Genomic DNA, 18351 nt, shown 5'->3' with positions numbered 1-18351 from the left:
TTAACTGCTTTCTAGGGACAGAGTGTGATTTCTTGTCAGGCATCTGATTTGGCATCCTGCCTTTTAGTAATTAAATACATTTTAGCAATTTTTGTTCTGTGAAAGTTACAGTTTTAAAAACAATAAACCATGAGAGCCACTATTAAAGATGAGGCAAATACCAGAGTTAATGAGAAGGGGAAACTCCTTAAATTCCATTGAGGACACCAGTGTCAAATACTCAGAAAATGTAGTGTCCTATTGTAAATTTACAAAAGCAGATGTATTAAGTTACAGATTTTGTAACACACATTAGTAAGTGCACTCAGGAGCCCTGTGCAATGTGGACAATGGATTAAAAATGGATTAAATAACATGCTTTCTTTCACTGACAAAGTATAATTCAAGTTTTCAATTCTCAGCTTACATCACACTGTTTTCTGTATCTGTTTGTCTTAGCTGGTTCTTGGCAGTCTCAAATGTACTTTGTTTAAAATCATTTAAACCCACACCCCTTCAGCAGAAAGAGATTCAAACTTGTGATCATTCTTCACAGACATTGAACTATACAAGGTAAGGCTTTATTAAAGATTGCACAGTTGTTCTGTTGTAACAACTAGAGACACTGCATATTGTAAATCACCCTGTGTTACTCAGATGAAGAGCGGTACTGTATAGACATTTAATTAATAAAAATAATACAAGCAGTGCACTTTTAGCTAGCCTGAACTTTGCAAGCAGCTCAGTTTGATAACCACATTGTGCCAAAACTAGTCCACAGCAAAAGTTACTAGCTAATACAAGAATGGCTAATTCTATATTTGCTGAACTATAAAATGATAAATAAATATACTTCTAGCCATGGCATGATTTTACTTTTGTTTTTATTGGTAGCATTGCTATCATACTGCTCCAAGGCGAGCCTGATATGGAATACTTTACAAATTAAAAGTGTATATATGGAAAAATATAACAGCACATGACTACCATATTTAGTATGACATAAATTAAAATGGAATGTGGAAAACAGTAATAAAAAGGTATTTCCCCACTGAAGGTTTAATCTACTGTGTTCTCTCTTGTTAAGGTTTATTACAGAATGTTGAGTGAACATCCAGTTAATGTAACATTCTTTGATATTGTTGATAGGCCAAGTGGCTAATGCTACAAGCAGTAAATTGTGACATTGCATTTTGGCCAGGTCTACCTCCCTGCAAAGCAAAAACCTGCTCCAGACCTTTGCACTCAAACTGTTACTAACTTTCAAAGAAGTGTGCTTAAGGCTCCGGTATTATTTTCACCAGTATTGCTGGAATCCAAGTTGGCATCTTTTTACAAATGCCAGTTTGGATTCCAGCACAATAAGACCCTCATACCATGATCTAAAGGATTTAAACAAAACAAAAAGGAAGGGTTACACATGTTTTCTGCACACAAGCTATCTGCCCCTGGATTATCCATGATTCATATGGATAACAAAATGTGAAACTACTGATTCCAATGATTGCAGTGGCTTAAAAAAATGCCACCATGATAATGGAAATTTGGCACCTGTAACTAGATTATTCATTTAAGGAATTTATGTAAAGTGGGTGTACATACATGTCTAAAAATTAATAAGAATGGCTCAATTCTTGATTTTCTGTGAAATACGTTCACTGTTTCATTCTGCTTGGCTCAAGTGGAACTATGGTGATGATGAGTCTGCTCACAGAAAACAAATTTAATGCATTTGGTTTCATAAAAAGTCACCTAAAGAAAAAATGTTGGAAGCAACACTGATTAGAGGGAAAGCTTGTATTGTCAAAGCTTGTGTATTTAATTTAGGGAGGCAGGGAATGGGATTTTATCTTTCCAGACACAATTCCAGACATTTCCCAGATGTTTACACGAGAGGCTGTAAAATATAAATTAAATTTTATCAGGATAGACAGATGTTTACGTCTTCTGGAAAGATAAGCATAACATTATTTATGACACAGTGGCAAATTTATATCATTATTTGCTTTTTCAAGCTTATTTTACCAGACATATCTCAGCATGTTTGAATTTTTACTTCAGCATGACTCAATAAATTATAAATACTCCAGTTCATAGAGAAAATATACATGAGCTCTTTCACTTATGAAGTCTTGAGGATTATCTGTGGAACAGATGGTAGATCACAATGTCAATCACTTCATAGTTGAGATCAATTTTTTCTAGTGTCCAAAAGAGGGAGTGCTTTGCATTCTTTTCTTTAGTTTTCTATCCAGGACAGTCTAGTGCAGATGTTGAACAGCGTTGCTTGTTTAGAAATCAGAGAATCTCCACTGCCACCTGAAGAAAAGCATGAAAAAGTGATGAGAGTATGGTACTGACCTGGTTCAGGCATTCGATTTCCAGGCTTGCTAATTTAGCAGGCAGGCCAAGCAAGAAGACCACGTGACATGCTCCCCCTCCTTTTCTTTCTCTGGACTTAACTCTTGGTTTAATTAAACCACAGTTACCCATTACATCCAAAATGGGGAGCTGTGTTTTAATGTCAGTTTACTAACCAGGACCTTAAATTGTAGTTTGAAGTTTAAGGTCCTGGTTAGTAAACTGAAATTAAGCCACAATTCCCTTTTGGGGGGCAGAACAACTGATTCTATTAAACTATAGTCTCACACAGTTACATATCTTGTAAGGGTGTTTGGTCTAAACAACACAGCCACAGGATTCGGGATTTAATTCAGTACTGTGAGAAAAATGTCACTTTTGAAACCAACTCTATGCAACCTCCATGCCTCTATAATAGTTGTGTGAATCATTCTCAGTAAAAGCTAATGGGAAATTTAACTAGTTAGCTTTAAAATAGTAAGACCAAATCATGTTATGTAGGCCATATGACTTAATATTTCTTTGTTTTACATGTAATGATATCACTGTCTGCCAGTGGTCATTTGAAGCACCTCCCTTGCAGGCATTAGTCCCTGACTGCAGGACTGTCTAGCTGCAGGATTGTCCTCTCTTAACAGTGGCCAAAGTATAACTTCTGACACTTTGTGTTGGAGAAGTAGGTAAGCATTTTCTATTGACAAATGTACATTTTGAAAATATGTGAGATTGGATTATAAACTGCTAGTCGCCAGCCAGCCCAATATCTATATTAGATTAGCCCAGGTCATTAGTGAGATTTATCTAGTCAAATATTTTATCAGGTCAGGGCTTGACTTTGATAAGCCATAATCAGAGATTGTGTTACTGATGCTGTCTAATATCTATTTGAAGATAACAAAAGTCATCTGTATCTTTGGGATCAAATGACATCAGTATGCTGTTAATGCTCAGTTAACATATCTTTAACAAGGTGCTTGGAAACTTAGAATCATAAATCATAGAATTGTAGTTGGAAAGGACCCCAAGGGTCATCTAGTCCAACCTCCTGCATGCAGGAATCTCAACTAGATAATTCATGACTGATGGCTTTCCAGCCTCTGCTTAAAAACCACAAAGGAAGGAGTCCACAACTTCTTGTGGGAGTCTGTTCCACTGTCAAACAGCTCTTACTGTCAGAAAGTTCTTTTTGATGTTCAGTTGGAATCTCTTTTCTTGTAACTTGAATCCATTGGTTCATGCCCCACCCTTCAGAGCAGGAGAAAATAAGCATGCTTCATCCTCCACATGACAGCCTTTCAGATATTTGAAGATGGCTATCATATCTCCTCTCAGTCTCATTTCTAGGCTAAACAAACCCAGCTTCCTCAAACCATTTCTCATAAGGCTTCATCTTGGTTGTCCTCATCTGCAAATGTTCCTGCTTGTCAATATCCTTCTTAAATTGTGGCGACCAGAACTGGACATAGTACTCCAGGTGTGGTCTGGCCAAGGTAGAATAGAGAGGTGCTTTGTCTTCCCTTGATCTGGACACTAAACTTCTGTTGATGCAGCCTAGAATAGCATTAGCTTTTTTGCTGCTGCATCACACGGTCGACTCACGTTAAATTTGTGGTCTGCCAAGACCTCTAGATCCTTTTCACATGTAGTACTGATGAGCCAGGTATTCCCCATCTTATGGTTGTGCAACTGGTTCTTCCTAAGTGCTGAACCTTACATTTCTCCCTATTGAAATTCATTTTGTTAGTTTGGGCCTAGTTCTCCTATCTGTTAAGGTAATCCTGAATCTCGATTCTGTCTTCTGCGGCATTACCTACCCCTCCTAGTTTTAGTGTCATCTGCAGACTGGATGAGCATTTCCTTAATTCCGTCATCCAAATTGTTTATAAGACATTGAACAGTGATGGACCCAGGACAGAACCCTACAGCACCCCACTTACTTTTTTTCCAGGATGGCGAGAAACTGTTAGTGAGCACTGTTTTAAGTGCAAATGTTGAACAGTGCTCACTTGTCTAAGAGTTTGTCCTTACTTTCCTACGTGGCTTATCTGGGGGAGATAAACCTCAAGCCTGGATCCAGGTGTAGTGGTAAACCAATCCATGGCTTAGCATCTGGTAGTGTGGGAACAGTGGCTGAAATCTATGCTCTGGTAACCCACAGGTAAGCTAGTTTGACTTAGCATTATGAGCGAACACAGAGCCTGTGAACTTGCTAACTAATTAGTTGTGAATTAGCTAGCGAGCTAAGCCTATAGTAGCATAGGGCTAATTTCTTGGTTATGTCAGACAATTCTGGAAGATTGAGATTCTGCATTGACAACTGGTTGCATATGTGAATTTCTATATTTTTAGATGGATGGCACAAGTGCTTCTTTTCCCCTAATCAGCTTTTGCTTTTAGGCACAACCCAGACAAAGTTAGCTATTTTAAAATCTCAGTGCAATAATTCATAGTTATTAGCACATACCTACTACTGAAATCAATGGCGCCTAGCTGTGTTTAATTTGGGGTGGCTTGAGCCTGCATACCTATGGTTAGGTTGCCGATATTCTGTTGATTCCCTCCCCCCTCTTAAAATCACATCATTTTGAAAAGTATGCCTGACTGGTAAGGTTTTAACTTTTAATTTTTGTTAGCGGGGGTTGGGGATAAGAAAGAAACAGAAAGGGGCAAAAATACACAGAATATGTTCTAAAGCGCAGCCCGTTCCAGCAGCCGTTAACGGCTGACGTGAGGGAACTGTTGTACCGTGTTCATAAAATTCTCCTCCCTCGTCCGGCCGTTTACTCTTGAACTGATCCTTTCCAAGCGGTTGATTGGCTCGAGACGGCCGGCTTGTCCAGGCGCATGCGCAGCAGCGAGCTGCCGTGGCTGCTTCCCTTTCCTCCTTTCCGGCGATTCTGATTGGAGGAGGAGGGGGGAAAGGGTTTAACAGCCCCCAGCCGGGATCCATTCAGGGGAAGCTGAGAGGAATTTGCGGGGAGCGGGCGATCTGCTGCTGCAGGTGGAGGTGAGCATGTAATGCTGGATACGTGTATTATTTTGAATAAGAATGAAAATGGAGAGGCGGGTAGGCTTTTATGGGCGTCCTACGTCGTTGCCATCGTGACTGCCCCGTCCCCGAAGTGTTTTGGGAGAAATTAAGGGAGTGGCGGGGAGAGCCTTGAAAAGTGCTCCTGTTCCCGTAGGTAAAAAGATAACGCGTTTTTTTTTTGGGGGGGGGAGAAACCACTGTGACCACCAAGAACTTTGTGGCATTTTCGTTAGTACCACTCTACTCTGGCATTTGGCTGCATATCGGAACAATACACCTATCCTAAGACCCGGGAAACAAAGGCAAGTATCCTTTGTAGTCAACTTCTTGCTATACTGATTTATCCCTTAAGTTGTAAATACCCCTTCTGGTGACTGTTCTTGGGTCCAGCTATTTGTATCTAAACAATACCATTACTGTACTCAAGAGTGGGGCTGCTTGGCAAATAAATGAACGGAGGGGTCCAGATTTAAAGCATATACAGCTTGCCCTTATTTAAACCTTCTTAAATTTAAATCCCTTTATATTAATTTCTGATTAAGAATATAAAATGTTAGTGGTTCACATTGACTTGCATTAATAAATATTGAGAAACTCCCAGACTTCGTTTGCAAACTTATGTTTAAAAAGAAACAAGTACCAGGCAATTGATCTCTCATTTCCATCTTAAGCTCAGTTCAGATTCGATTTTGTATTTCTTCCATAAAGTATTTCACTTCTGTTCACCTGCATACTTGCCTACATTTGAACTTGTGGATGCTTGACACATGCCAGAATAATAAAAGCTTGAGTTAAATAAGCTTGCCTGTCTTTCAGTGACTTAAACCATTTTAAGCAGATATCATAGAATCATAAGAGTTGGAAGGGACCCCAAGGATAATCTATTCCATTCCCCTGCAATCCAGCTGTCCCTTACAGGCATTAAACCTGCAACCTTGGCACTGTCAGCCCCATGCAACCAGCTGAACTTTCCAGCTATATAGTGATTGGTTTATAGTCACATTTCTTGGTAAACTGGCATCATTTCCTAGATGGGTATCTGATAAGGGAACTATAATTTTTATACTTTTAAATTCAAATGATCATAGTAACAATTAACTGGGTATTTTTTTACACCTCTATGGCAATTCGTATGTGTTTCCAGGTGGGTTTCACAGGAGAATTCTCAGAAACATAGGAAGGGACTTCTGTGAGAAATAGGCACAATATTAGATTTTTTAAGTACAAAACGGGACAAAGAAAAATCTGCTAGAAAAAAGATTGGCTCCAATCCCAGTGCCAGTATAATAAGAACATTGGAAACTACCTTATACCATGCTAGAGCATTAGTCCATTGGTAAAGGTAAAGGACCCCATGACAACCAGTCGAATCAAGTATGGGGTGCGGTGCTCATCTGCACTTTCAGGTTGAGGGAGCCGGCATTTGTCTGCAGCTTTCTGGGTCATGTGGCTGGCATGACAGCCACTTCTGGCACAACGGGACACCATGACGAGTACCAGAATGCACGGAAACACCGTTTACCTTCCTGCAGCAGTGGTACCTATTTATCTACTTGTGCCTGTATGCTTTTGAACTGCTAGTTTGGCAGGAGCTGGGACAAAGCAACGGGAGCTCACCCCATCGCACATGTTCAAACTGTTGATCGGCAAGCCCAAGAGGCTCAGTTGTATATTGTCTACACCAGGCTTCCTCAACCTCGGCCCTCCAGATGTTTTGAGACTACAATTCCCACCACCCCTGACCACTGGTCTGCTAGCTAGGGATCATGGGAGTTGTAGGCCAAAAACATGGAGGGCCGAGGTTGAGGAAGCCTGGTCTACACTGACTGGCAGTACCTTGTCAGGATTTCAAATGAGGCTTTTGCTGGGACCTTTTGCTTGGAAGAAATGTGCTCTAGCACTGAGCCACGCCCCTTTCCTAATTTATGAAGAAATTTTACTACAGTATAGTCATTGGAAGACTACTTACATATTATTTTGTGTGATGTGCAACAAAATATCCATGCAATACATAGCATTTTCTTTTTAAAACAAGTTTCACTGATGCTGGAGTTATAGGTCATTGTGAAAGAAGTTCTTTGTTTTATTTGCTGGCAAACATCAGTGATGAGGCAATAAAATTTTGTAAAGCAGGAGTGCATTTTTCCTTTCATATAATTACTAGTCATCAGAGTGGTAGAGAACTAAGGAATGGAGGTAAAGATTTCCCTGCTGAGAACAAACTTTTTTGCCTTATTCTTAGACAGGTTCAGCCCATTGTGAATAAATTATAGGATTTCTGCATCACTACTTCAGCTCAGAAAATATGCCTTACTGCTTGGAAAACATAATTGCCAAATTCTTCACTTTTTATTCCAGATAAACAGATAATTGTTATTTCTAGAATATACCAATCCCAGGGCTGACAAGTACTACTTCACTATATCTTCTTGGTGAGTATTGAAAATTGTACTTTGCTATTTGTTTTATTTATTATATTTTTCTGCAGTATCTAAAGGAATTTTCTCCAAATACTCCAGGTTTTGTTTACATTTTTAATGTACATTGCTACTGTTTCCTTAGCCATGCAACCAATGTGGATTAATTAAAATTGAGTCAGATCAAGTCAGTTACTTAAATCAGAAAAAATACAAATTTAAAGCATCGATTTCAGTTGTGTCCCACCGATACTACATCATATATTTCCTAAACAATAGTTGTGTTCACATGAATGACAAACCAAACTTCATGACCCATGACTTATTGTGAATGAGCAGCATGTTGGTATGCTCTGCCTGATTACCTCTGTTTTGCTCTTTTCCTCTCGTGTGGGATATGCAATGCAGAGACTCTAGTTTGTGGCTCCCTACAAAGCCATCATTTGCAAGCCAATAACAATGGCTTAAGGTTGTCTAACAATTCTCACTTGTTGGGGAGATGTAAATCATAGAACTGTAGAGTTGGAAGAGACATTGAGGGTCATCTAGTCCAACCCCCTGCAATGCAGGAATCTCAACTAAAGCACCTATGGCAGATGGCCACAATCTACAGTTGTCCCTCCTGGAAGCATAGTGTGACACTTCTTACATTCTTCAGTGGACAAAGGCAACTGTGTGTAAGAGAGCACAGTCATGAAAAGAACAACAGAAATAGCCTTTCTGGGGTGCTTTTAAACTGATGCTTAGTGGTCATGACAAGACACAAGGCAGAATTTACCTAATCAGCCCCACTAGTGGAAGCCTTGTACAAGGACTTCCACTTGTACCATGGAGCTCTACCCAGCTCTCTTCCCCCACTGCATGTCCCCTGAAATTTGCTTCCAGGAGGAGGTTTGGGAGAACCTTCAGAACAGTGCTCAGGAGGAAGTGGGGTGTGTGTGCATACGGAACAATTGGAAGAGTGCAGTGTTAAATTCTGCCCGCCGGATGCAGGAAATCCATGGTTGTATTCAACTAATGTTTACTCTTTTGACGTCCATTGACTCATCCATGGAACTTCATGTACATAGTTCCATAGTGTTCTAAGATCTGTGAAAGAAACAATATGCTTGACTGCATATTTATGTTGGTGAAAAGGTAAAGGGACTCCTGACAGTTAAGTCCAGTCGCAGACAACTTGGGGGTGAAGCATCATATTAAACAGAAGTCAAAAAGCTTTTTGTGACTATTTAAATTCATTTTCTGACTATTGAAACTGAGGACGCAACCAATGTGTTCACCCATATGGTGTTTACTCACCAATGGAATAGTTCAATGGATTCACACTGAAGGAATACTGTTGTTATTGTGCATTAGCAGCTGAAAGAGATGTACCGGGAGGAGATGTAACAAGCAGCAACTCTTTGTTCAGAGCCACAATGGGGCAATCAGAATTTGTGGGGAGCACATCAGAATGCAGAAGAGGATGCAGGACATATCCTACTGCACAGTATGTTCATAACTGTGCCCTTCAAGTGAACTTGGTGATAAAACCAACATCTTTACAAATCAAATAAGTGATTTTCAGCCCCCCTTTTTTTGGTTTCCTGGCATTCTGTCACTAGCACAAAAAGGAATGCAGTTTTGGAGGGTGTTGCAGGAAGAAGAATCCCCCAGATTATCTTGGATATGCTGGAACTTTAACTTCTTAACAATGAATGTAGTATTTGGGAAGAGACTGACACTAATTTAATATTTTTGAAATTTAATTTAATATTTTGTGAGGCCAGGTAGGTGCAAGTTCCTTTACCTTTTGTACCTGTTTTTCATAATTATGACTCTTCAGTTAACTCCAGAGAACAGCTTGACTTTCTCAGATTTTATTAGCATCATCACATCAGTCAGATTCCATTAAAAGCTTGTTCTCTGAGTTAACTCTGGCAATCTCAGCTTCCCAGAAGCAGAACTAAGGAGAATCCCGATCAAGTTGCAACAGACACCTCGGACATCATTGCACATGCAAAAGAATATCTGTATTTACTGATCATTTGGTGTAACACCTGTACAAGGCACTTTGTTTCTAGTACATAACTTGAGTTTCTTGCAACAGGCACTTAATGAAGCTGTTGAAGCCTGTTCCATTACTGTGGGATGAAGGCTGGGCTTTCTATCTTGTGCAAGAGGCAAGAATTCTGCAGTCACAAAACTGTGTTTACATTCCTGCACAAGCTTTCAGAGAGCAAGCTGGAGACAACATTGCAGCAAATTACCCCATTGCCAAGATTCCTGATCACCGCTCAGATGACCATGGTAAACGTGCAATGGAGTTTCTCAGCAATGATGATGAAGCATTTCCTCTGGAACACCAGGAGAAAAGACAGACTCAATGCTTTGTGGATTAAGTAAGTTCCAGACTTCAATCACAGGACAACTAGACTATTTGCAAGACCAAAAGACTCTTTGGAGAAGGGGTGTGGCTATGGGATAGAGAACGGCTGCTTAACTCTGGAGCACCTTCCTTGCCTGAAGGAAACACAGTTAAGAGAAGGTAATTTATCAACCTGCTGTTTTCTGGATGGAGCAGAGGTCAAAGGAATGTTCACAAATCACGACTGACCAAAAATAGGTGATCTTTATTTTTTTGTGATAAAAAACAAACTTCAAGGTTGCAGGATGCTGAAGCTGACACTTAACATGGCACCGCCTCTGAAGGATTCTCCCTTTCTAAACAATCAATGACAATCAACATGTCATTTTCAATACTGATTTTTCCTGGCAAGGTACATTTCAAAGGCTTTGCCAACATTTAGCACTAAGCCATGTTTGCTGGTAACCGTAGTTGTTATTATATTTATTCACATACTGCCTTTCCCCCAGACTGGGACTGAAGGCACTTTACAGATAAAATAGAAAAAGCGAAAACATAGTTAATTATAGTTAAAGCTGAAGTGTTATGCAATCATGTAAAGCTTGTCTTACTTCATGCCAGAATAGATTCCTGCAGCCATTTGTGCAGCTCCAGCTTCCCATCCCAAAGACCTTTGCAGCACCTTTAGACTGGCAGTGCCTCAAGGACCTTGTCATCAGTGTCACTAGCCTGCTTGTTATTACTATTATTGCTTTTGTATCCCACCTTTTTCTCAAAGGAGCTCAAGGTAGTATACATGGTTCTCCGCTTCCTCTTTGAATTCCCGCACCCACCCTGTGAAATAGGTCAGGCTGAGAGGCAGCAACTGGTCCAAGATCACTCAGTGAGCTTCATGTCCAAGCAGAGATTTGAGCCCTGGTCTCCTAGGCCCTAGTCCAACACTAACCCAGGGGTGCACAACCTGCGGCCCCTCCAGATGTTGTTGGACTACACCTCCCATCATCCCTGATCACTGACTATGTTGAGCCAGTGTGGTGTAGTGGTTAAGAGCAGTGGACTAGTAATCTGGGGAACTGGATTCGCGTCTCCACTCCTCCACATGCAGCTGCTGGGTGACCTTGGGCTAGTCACACTTCTTTGAAGTCTCTCAGCCCCACTCACCTCACAGAGTGTTTGTTGTGGGGGAGGAAGGGAAAGGAGAATGTTAGCCACTTTGAGACTCCTTCGGGTAGTGATAAAGTGGAATATCAAATCCAAACTCTTCTTCTATGTTGGCCGGGGCTGATGGGAGTTGTAGTCCAGAAACATTTGGAGGGCCCAGAGCCGTCTCATCCATTGGGGCTGGTGGCGCGGCGCACCAGGGCGCAATGGCCTGGAGGGCGCCTCCGCCCTCCAGCCCCGCTGGCAGCGCCTGCCGGCAGCGCCCTCCAACTACCCAGCGGAGCAAGGGAGCTGGCCGGCCACGCCACGCCCTCCAGCTGCCCGGCGCAGCGCGAGCTGCCTGGCTGCGTTGCGCCATCTGGCTGCCCCGCGGAGCGCGAGCCGGCCACCCTCGCCTCCCGTCCCGGAAGCGCTGGAAGGGCAGAGCACAGGAGCGCGGCAGAGTGCGGGAGCAGAGCTGGCCAGCCGCGCCGCACCCTCCAACTGCCCGGTGCAGCACGAGCTGCCCGGCTGCACTGCGCCATCCGACTGCCCCGCGGAGCGCGAGCCGGCCACCCTCGCCTCCCTTCCCGGAAGCGCTGGAAGGACGCAGCCCCGCGCCGCTCCAGCGCCACACCCCTCATCCCCCGCTCGTCCACCCCCTTCCCAAGGGGCGGCAAGCGCGGGAGGGAGGCGGCGGAGAGGCGGCATGGCGGGGGCGCCGGAGGGATAGCCGCGCCAGGGCGGCCGATCTTCTTAAGACGGCCCTGGGAGGGCCGCAGTTTGTGCACCCCTGCACAACACTGGCTGACTGGATGGGTGAGCTGTGGGAAATGTCTGCTTTGTCTTGCTGGTTCTACTTCTCCCTTTGCCCATTGAAGGAGATACAAACCTATTTTAAAGTGAACAGTACTATTTATTGGGTTAATGTACTTCATCTGATGCTTTTGAGTTTCACATAAATTCTCTTTGAGCGGAAATTTAAAAGAAACATTTTGCTACTTTATGGCATTTGTTTTATTTGTTTTCTTTAAGCACTCCTTCCAAAAAACAGTTCTATATAGCTTTTTGAAGTAGTCATCTCCAAAGTGTGTGCTGTCCCTGCTGGTATGCTACAAGGAATAGATACCTCCCTTGACTCTGTATGATTTACAGTACTGTTTTGTTTCCTAATATACACTTGGACCACTCCACCACTCTTGATTCAGAAAGACAGCAGAACTACTTTAACTTGAAGGAGGGTGCTCTTGCATCTCTTGAGTCACTGCTCTAGGTTTGCCTCCTTCCAAGTTGGTGGCATATACTGGTCAGTAGCTCCTGCAGAGATACAAGAGGTGGGCTCCTCTAAGAGTGAGCAATCTTTATCTTAACGTTCTCTAAAAGGAAGCCTTATTTGGGTCTGAGTGAACTATGTCTTCAGTTTTAATACAGATCAGGTGTGGGAAAGTTATTTAAAACATTGTTTCCTTTAAAGCTTGCAGCTTTTCACCTTTTTATTATTCTTCCCTTCTAATCAGTTTAGTTGGGCATACAGCATCTCATCTTCATTTTATCCTTATAATTGAGCTAGGTAGGTTAGCCTGAGAATTGATGGCCAGCACAAGGCCACCCACTCAGCTTCATGGCTGAGTAGGGATTTGAACATGAGTAGGCAGCCCTAGTCTGACAAGAAAAGTCCTGCAATGATGAACAAGTGCATTTGTGGCTTAATGTTGCTGATGACATAAATGAACCTCAATACACTCCTTAGTTTACCTGTGATAAATACATCCATTGCTTAAGAGGAAATGTTTTCTAAGTGTCTGTTTGCATAGCTAATGTATACTTTTATTTAAGAACAGAAATGTACTTGAATAAAAAATATATAGAAAACCTATGACATTAGCCCTATATAAACTGTATGTATGAGTGGTGGTATAATTTAGATATATACTTTATAGGTCAAAAGCAGCATTGATTTATCTGATCATATGGTCCATGTTTGATGGTTTGACAGAAACCCCTTTCTTGCTTCATTAGAGGGTTGCGCTAATTATAGCTTGGCAACACATCGTTTTATAGAGTAAGTGGGAATCTCTAATATATAACTGATTAGTTTTTGGCCTGTTCCACTTTTTTTTTTTTTTTAAAGAAAAATCAATTTCTTTATTATTTTCTTAAACTATGTTGAAATAGACTTGCAATAAAAACGGTAGCTTAATTAAACCGGCTTAGAATGACTTGATTCTAATAGATTTTATATATATTTAAAAACGTTTCCCTCTTTATTTTTAGGAAATGCATCATTTTGAAGAGGAACTAACTTGTTCCATTTGCTATAGTATATTTGATGACCCTCGTGTACTGCCATGTTCACATACTTTTTGTAGAAACTGTTTGGAAAGTGTTCTTCAGTTATCAGGTAACTTTTCCATATGGAGACCCTTAAGACTTCCACTGAAGTGTCCCAACTGTAGAAGCATTGTTGAAATTCCACCGACTGGCACAGAATCTTTGCCTGTCAACTTTGTATTAAAGGCTATAATTGAAAAGTATCAGCAAGAGGACCATCCAGATGTCGCTACATGTAGTGAACATTATAGACAACCTCTAAATGTTTACTGTCTTCAAGACAAAAAACTAGTATGTGGCCATTGTCTTACAATAGGAAAACACCATGGCCATCCCATAGACGACCTTCAAAGTGCCTACATGAAAGAAAAGGAAACTCCTGGCAAACTCCTTGAACAGCTGACAGATAAACACTGGAGTGAAGTGTGTTTACTTATTGAAAACCTGGAAGAACATAAAGCTCAATGTGAGAGCATTGTCCAGGAGGATAAAAAAACTGTGTTGCAATATTTCAAGAGACTCAGTGATTTACTTGATCATAAAAAACAAGCTTTGCTTGCAGCTTTGGAAGAAGTGAACATGCAAATTGAGACAGAATATGAACCTCTAATTGAAAATATGAAGGGCATACGGGAAGAACAACTTGAACTGATGTCACTGAATACAGCCATTCAGGAGGAGGAATCTCCTCTCTTATTTCTGGAGAAGGTTGATGATATTCGCCAGCGTGTTAAAGCTTTGAAGGAAAAGCCGTTACCAAATATAAAGCCTGTTGAAATCTACCCGCGAATAGGGCAGGTGCTGAAAGATGTGTGGTCCAAAAGTGAAATCAGTCAGGTCAACAAGATTCTCATTCCCAAAATAAAGCTAATTTCAAAAGAAAAAATATGCAGCCATGGCTGTGAAAAGGAGAAGAAACCACGGAAAGAATTCTTCAGGTCCTTAAGGCCTCTGGCAGTTATATTCACTTCCTTAGTTGTGGCTACTATTATCTTTAGCCAACATTTCTTTCCATTTGTAAAGGAAGTAGCATTCCCCTTTGTTATGGATTCCTTGGAAACATTCTATCAAGATTTTAGTAAGAGGTTTCAGATAGTGATGGAAACCCTGTGGTATACCTCTAATTTTCTACTTGAATATCTATACAGAATATTTCCTACTTCCACGTGAATACTTCAAGTAGCAACCTGTGCTATATTAAGGAGCTCATGGATTATTTTAATTTTTTTTAAAACAGATTCTTATAGCCTGTTGTTAAATTTAGAATGGTAGCTGTTAAGATCAGATGATTGAGCCTATTGGCTGATTTACCAGCAACAATTTTTTAGTAAGGGGATGAAAATGTTATTAAAATGAAACCAATACCTGGGAATTTCTGGTCTCAGAATATGTTCACAGACTGATATAAGTAAAGATTAAAGTGTAAATAATGTATTAAAAAAGAAGTAAATATGAAAGGGTCCTGTAAAGGCAGTCTGGGAGCTATAGACTTTCCCTTGAATTGGCATCCTCTGCTATCACATCTTTGTGACCTTCAATCCTTGTTTGTCTTTACTTACACTTTTACAGATTTTATAAATGCTACTTCCAAAGTATTATTTAGTGCAAAAAGAGCTGGAATGAATGTCATGGTATTTTAGTGAAACATTAATCTTAAGTACGCTATAACCTTCCACTAATTTTCTTTGTTGCCCCATCAGTGTTTAATGTTTTAAATTCCAAAGATTTCAAAATGCATTTTTTCCTGGAAAACAAAATTATTAACTAGTGTGAAAAATAGCTGCCAGTAAATCCCAAAGCGTCAAAACAGCATGTCTGGGAACATTGGAAGGTGTTTGCTTTGCAGCTGTTGTAGGAAATCACAAAACCCTACAAACCAGAACTGTACCTGTATATGTATTTTAGTGATTATCTTAGGGATATACACAGAAGGCAAGAGTATGCCTTAATTGAAACAGGAGGAGTTTTTCTGCTGGCATAAGACTTGGTGGATTCAATGTTTCTGTATGTTCACTGTACATATTTGTATAAATGAATTACATTTTATCAAATTAGAGATATAGACGTACACTTTTCAACAGACCATGTTGCTTATCTCATAATATACCACAATTCTTAATACCGTGTTTTCCCGAAAATAAGACACTGTCTTATATTTATTTGTCCTCAAGAAGACATACTATGTCTTATTTTTATTACATCAGTTGCTGCCCGTCTTCTTAACTGTTCCACGTCGGTACGCTGCATAGCCACCCCTATCACTATGGCTTATTTTTGGGGTATGGCTTATATCGCGCAAATGCTTTGAAATCCTGGTACGGCTTATTTTATGGGTACCAGTATGTCTTACTTTTGGGAAAACACGGTACTTCTACTCTGAAATAGGTCTCTTTTTATGAAGCTTACTTCAGAGTGGGCTAAGGATCATAATCTGTTACAAATCTCACATGATTTCTACCTTTATGGCTCAACAGAGGTTTGAACTTGAGTCAGTTCTAAGAAGGGCGCTGAAACATTTTTCTTATAAATACCTCAGAAGTGCCTCCTGTTGAGATTCAAGAGTAGACATAACCCCTACAGGCGACAGCCCCATCTAAGTTCCAAGATGTCATGTCACTCCAAATGTGTAAGTTACAGGAAATGAATGTTCATTTGGACAAGTGCATCACTGTTCTGGTGAATATCTGTGTCCTGCACTGATCATCTGAAGTTTTCAGCGCAGACCTGGATGTGGATTGTATGTTTAAATTGGCACTGCTGCATTTGGTAATAAGCTATTCCATATCCAAGGAATGTTAGGCGAGGGGTAGTACTTCTGGTGGGGGACATCATGCTCCTGGGGTAGTTTGCCCCTCTGCACTATCCCTGCATGCAAAGACAGGCTGCAGTGGATTGAGCGGATGAGACCAATAGTGGGCCCAACAGTCAAGAAGGTTGTGGGTTTGTTTGTTTTTTTGCATGTTGCTATAGAGGGAGAATTGAGGGGCAAATGTGGCTTGCCCACCTGGGAGAAGGAAAACATAAACCCCTGCCTTGCAGAATACCATATTGGCCTGAATATAAGCCTCACTTTCCCCCCCAAATTCCAACTGAAGTTAAAGTGCGGCTTAAATTCACGACCTTACAAAAACTGGCTTTTATGATAGGCTTATATTCAGGTATTGTCTCTTCCCCCCCCTTTAATTTTAAAGGTGTGGCTTATATTTGGGCCAATACAGTATGTGGGAGGTGCCTTGTACACCTCTTTCTGGCAACTCCTGCATCCACGTTGGTGCCTAATATATTGCTCTACTTTATTTTGGACCACATCACAAGAGCCAGGTGGGAACTGAAAACTAAACTACTTAGTAGTTTAGTACACCATTTGCCAATCTTGCCACTTACCATGTTTAGGACTTGGATGGTGGGCAGCTACACGCTGATATCTTGCCTAGTGGAGCAGTCCCTATGGGATTTGTATTTTGGTTGTTTACCCACCACAGCCTTATGTAACTTGCACCTATAATTTATTTTCCTAAGAATTGTGGGAATTTTTATTACGTATTCAGCTTCATGCTTTTAAAATGTTTTTTAAAAAATGTATTGAAGTTATTTTTCCAGTTTTTCAGATTGCAGAATTCGTATTTCTCCATGTACTAATATCTTAATCTTCATTACAGTGAACAACTTTTGCTGACAATTGTCACATCTCTATCACAAACCTACTTCTGAAAGTATTTTAAATAAAAATTTAAAAACTTAACTTTGCTGTCCTTATGTACCATTCACACTATTGGTGTGTGTGTGAGTGAGAGTGAGAGAGAGAGAGAGATTAATTAAGGATTACATTTTCCAGAAAGAAGGCTTCAGTCTTTTCAAAATCAGTTGTGCACATATAATGTAGTCAGGAAACATTCCACTTGGGAAACAGAGGCCTGTAAATTTCAGGTTCCCTTAGACAAATGATCATATCCATATCATTGGGTTGCAAAGGGTATACTCAGAGAAAAATGAACAAGTGGGAATCTATAAATGTTCTTGCCACTGGACATATTGGTTACTTTGGGAATAAATCTCATTGAAATCAGTAGCACTTATTTGTGCCATATGAAAAAATACATTCAGCAGAGGCTTAAATGTAATTAACACATCTCCCAGGAGGTGGAGTGTTGTCAACTATTCAGTGTCAACCAAGAGAACTGCACCACATGTGCTTTGCTGTATCTGCCTTTCAAGAGTCATGTCTGCTTTCCTGAGCCTCGCCCACACGGCACAAGACATCAATTGTTCAAAACAAAGTATCTTTTTATGGGACCTGTTTTAGTGGAGTTCATCCCATTCCCAATCAGAGGGGGGAAAGGGTGGTGGTTTTAAGATATTCTCCCTCAACCATGGATTCTCATTGAGATTGAAGCCTGCAAGTAAACATCTCGTGGACCTGCAGGGTGTCATTAGCAAGTCTTTTTTTCCGCCCTGCTCACTGACCAGTAAGGTTATAGCGGAGGACCAAGAATTTTGGACTGTGCTTGCACACCTTCAGTTAACATTTTTATTAAAATCAAACAAACTAGAAAACTCATTTTCATGTTTCAGATGTAGCCTCTATACCCAGACAAACCTCCAGTTGCTCCAGGAGCAAATGGTTTGGGTAGTGCAAAAGGGCTACACATTTTTGCTTTGGCACAAGCTCCTTTTCCACTCTGTGTTGGATGAGGAAGCTAAGTGCAGGAAGGTATACCAGGAGAAAAGAGGCAAATCTCTCCTCA

At 40.8% G+C, this 18351-nt stretch overlaps 1 protein-coding gene and 1 long non-coding RNA gene across 7 annotated transcripts; one reads left to right on the top strand and one right to left on the bottom strand.

Annotated features, from left to right (window-relative positions):
• Nucleotides 1-1863: 1863 nt before the first annotated feature.
• On the bottom strand, nt 1864-4960 carry LOC117047425. The gene is made up of 2 exons (XR_004426681.1): nt 4805-4960; nt 1864-2298 (listed from the first exon to the last, which is right to left on the bottom strand). It is a non-coding gene; the product is annotated as an uncharacterized LOC117047425 (long non-coding RNA).
• A 350-nt stretch (nt 4961-5310) lies between these two features.
• Nucleotides 5311-14833, top strand: TRIM59 (tripartite motif containing 59). 6 transcript variants are annotated; one of them, XM_033150565.1, is made up of 3 exons: nt 5311-5347; nt 7730-7803; nt 13550-14833. In XM_033150565.1, exon 3 carries the CDS (start codon nt 13553-13555, stop codon nt 14774-14776), a length of 1224 nt encoding a protein of 407 aa, XP_033006456.1. In that variant the 5' UTR covers nt 5311-5347; nt 7730-7803; nt 13550-13552; the 3' UTR covers nt 14777-14833. The 6 variants fall into 6 exon arrangements, with proteins under 6 accessions (XP_033006456.1, XP_033006459.1, XP_033006460.1 ...); XM_033150568.1 differs by lacking the exons at nt 5311-5347; nt 7730-7803 and adding an exon at nt 9706-10315; XM_033150569.1 differs by lacking the exons at nt 5311-5347; nt 7730-7803 and adding an exon at nt 10370-10393.
• The last annotated feature ends 3518 nt before the right edge of the window (nt 14834-18351 follow it).

This window comes from Lacerta agilis, chromosome 5 (assembly GCF_009819535.1).
Source record: "Lacerta agilis isolate rLacAgi1 chromosome 5, rLacAgi1.pri, whole genome shotgun sequence".
NCBI lineage: Eukaryota > Metazoa > Chordata > Lepidosauria > Squamata > Lacertidae > Lacerta > Lacerta agilis.
This window is presented reverse-complemented; position numbering and strand designations above follow the sequence as displayed.

What these genes read in the sequence shown, in the direction of transcription:
- TRIM59 (XM_033150565.1), top strand. Translation starts at nt 13,553, where the DNA reads ATGCATCATTTTGAAGAGGAACTAACTTGTTCCATTTGCTATAGTATA.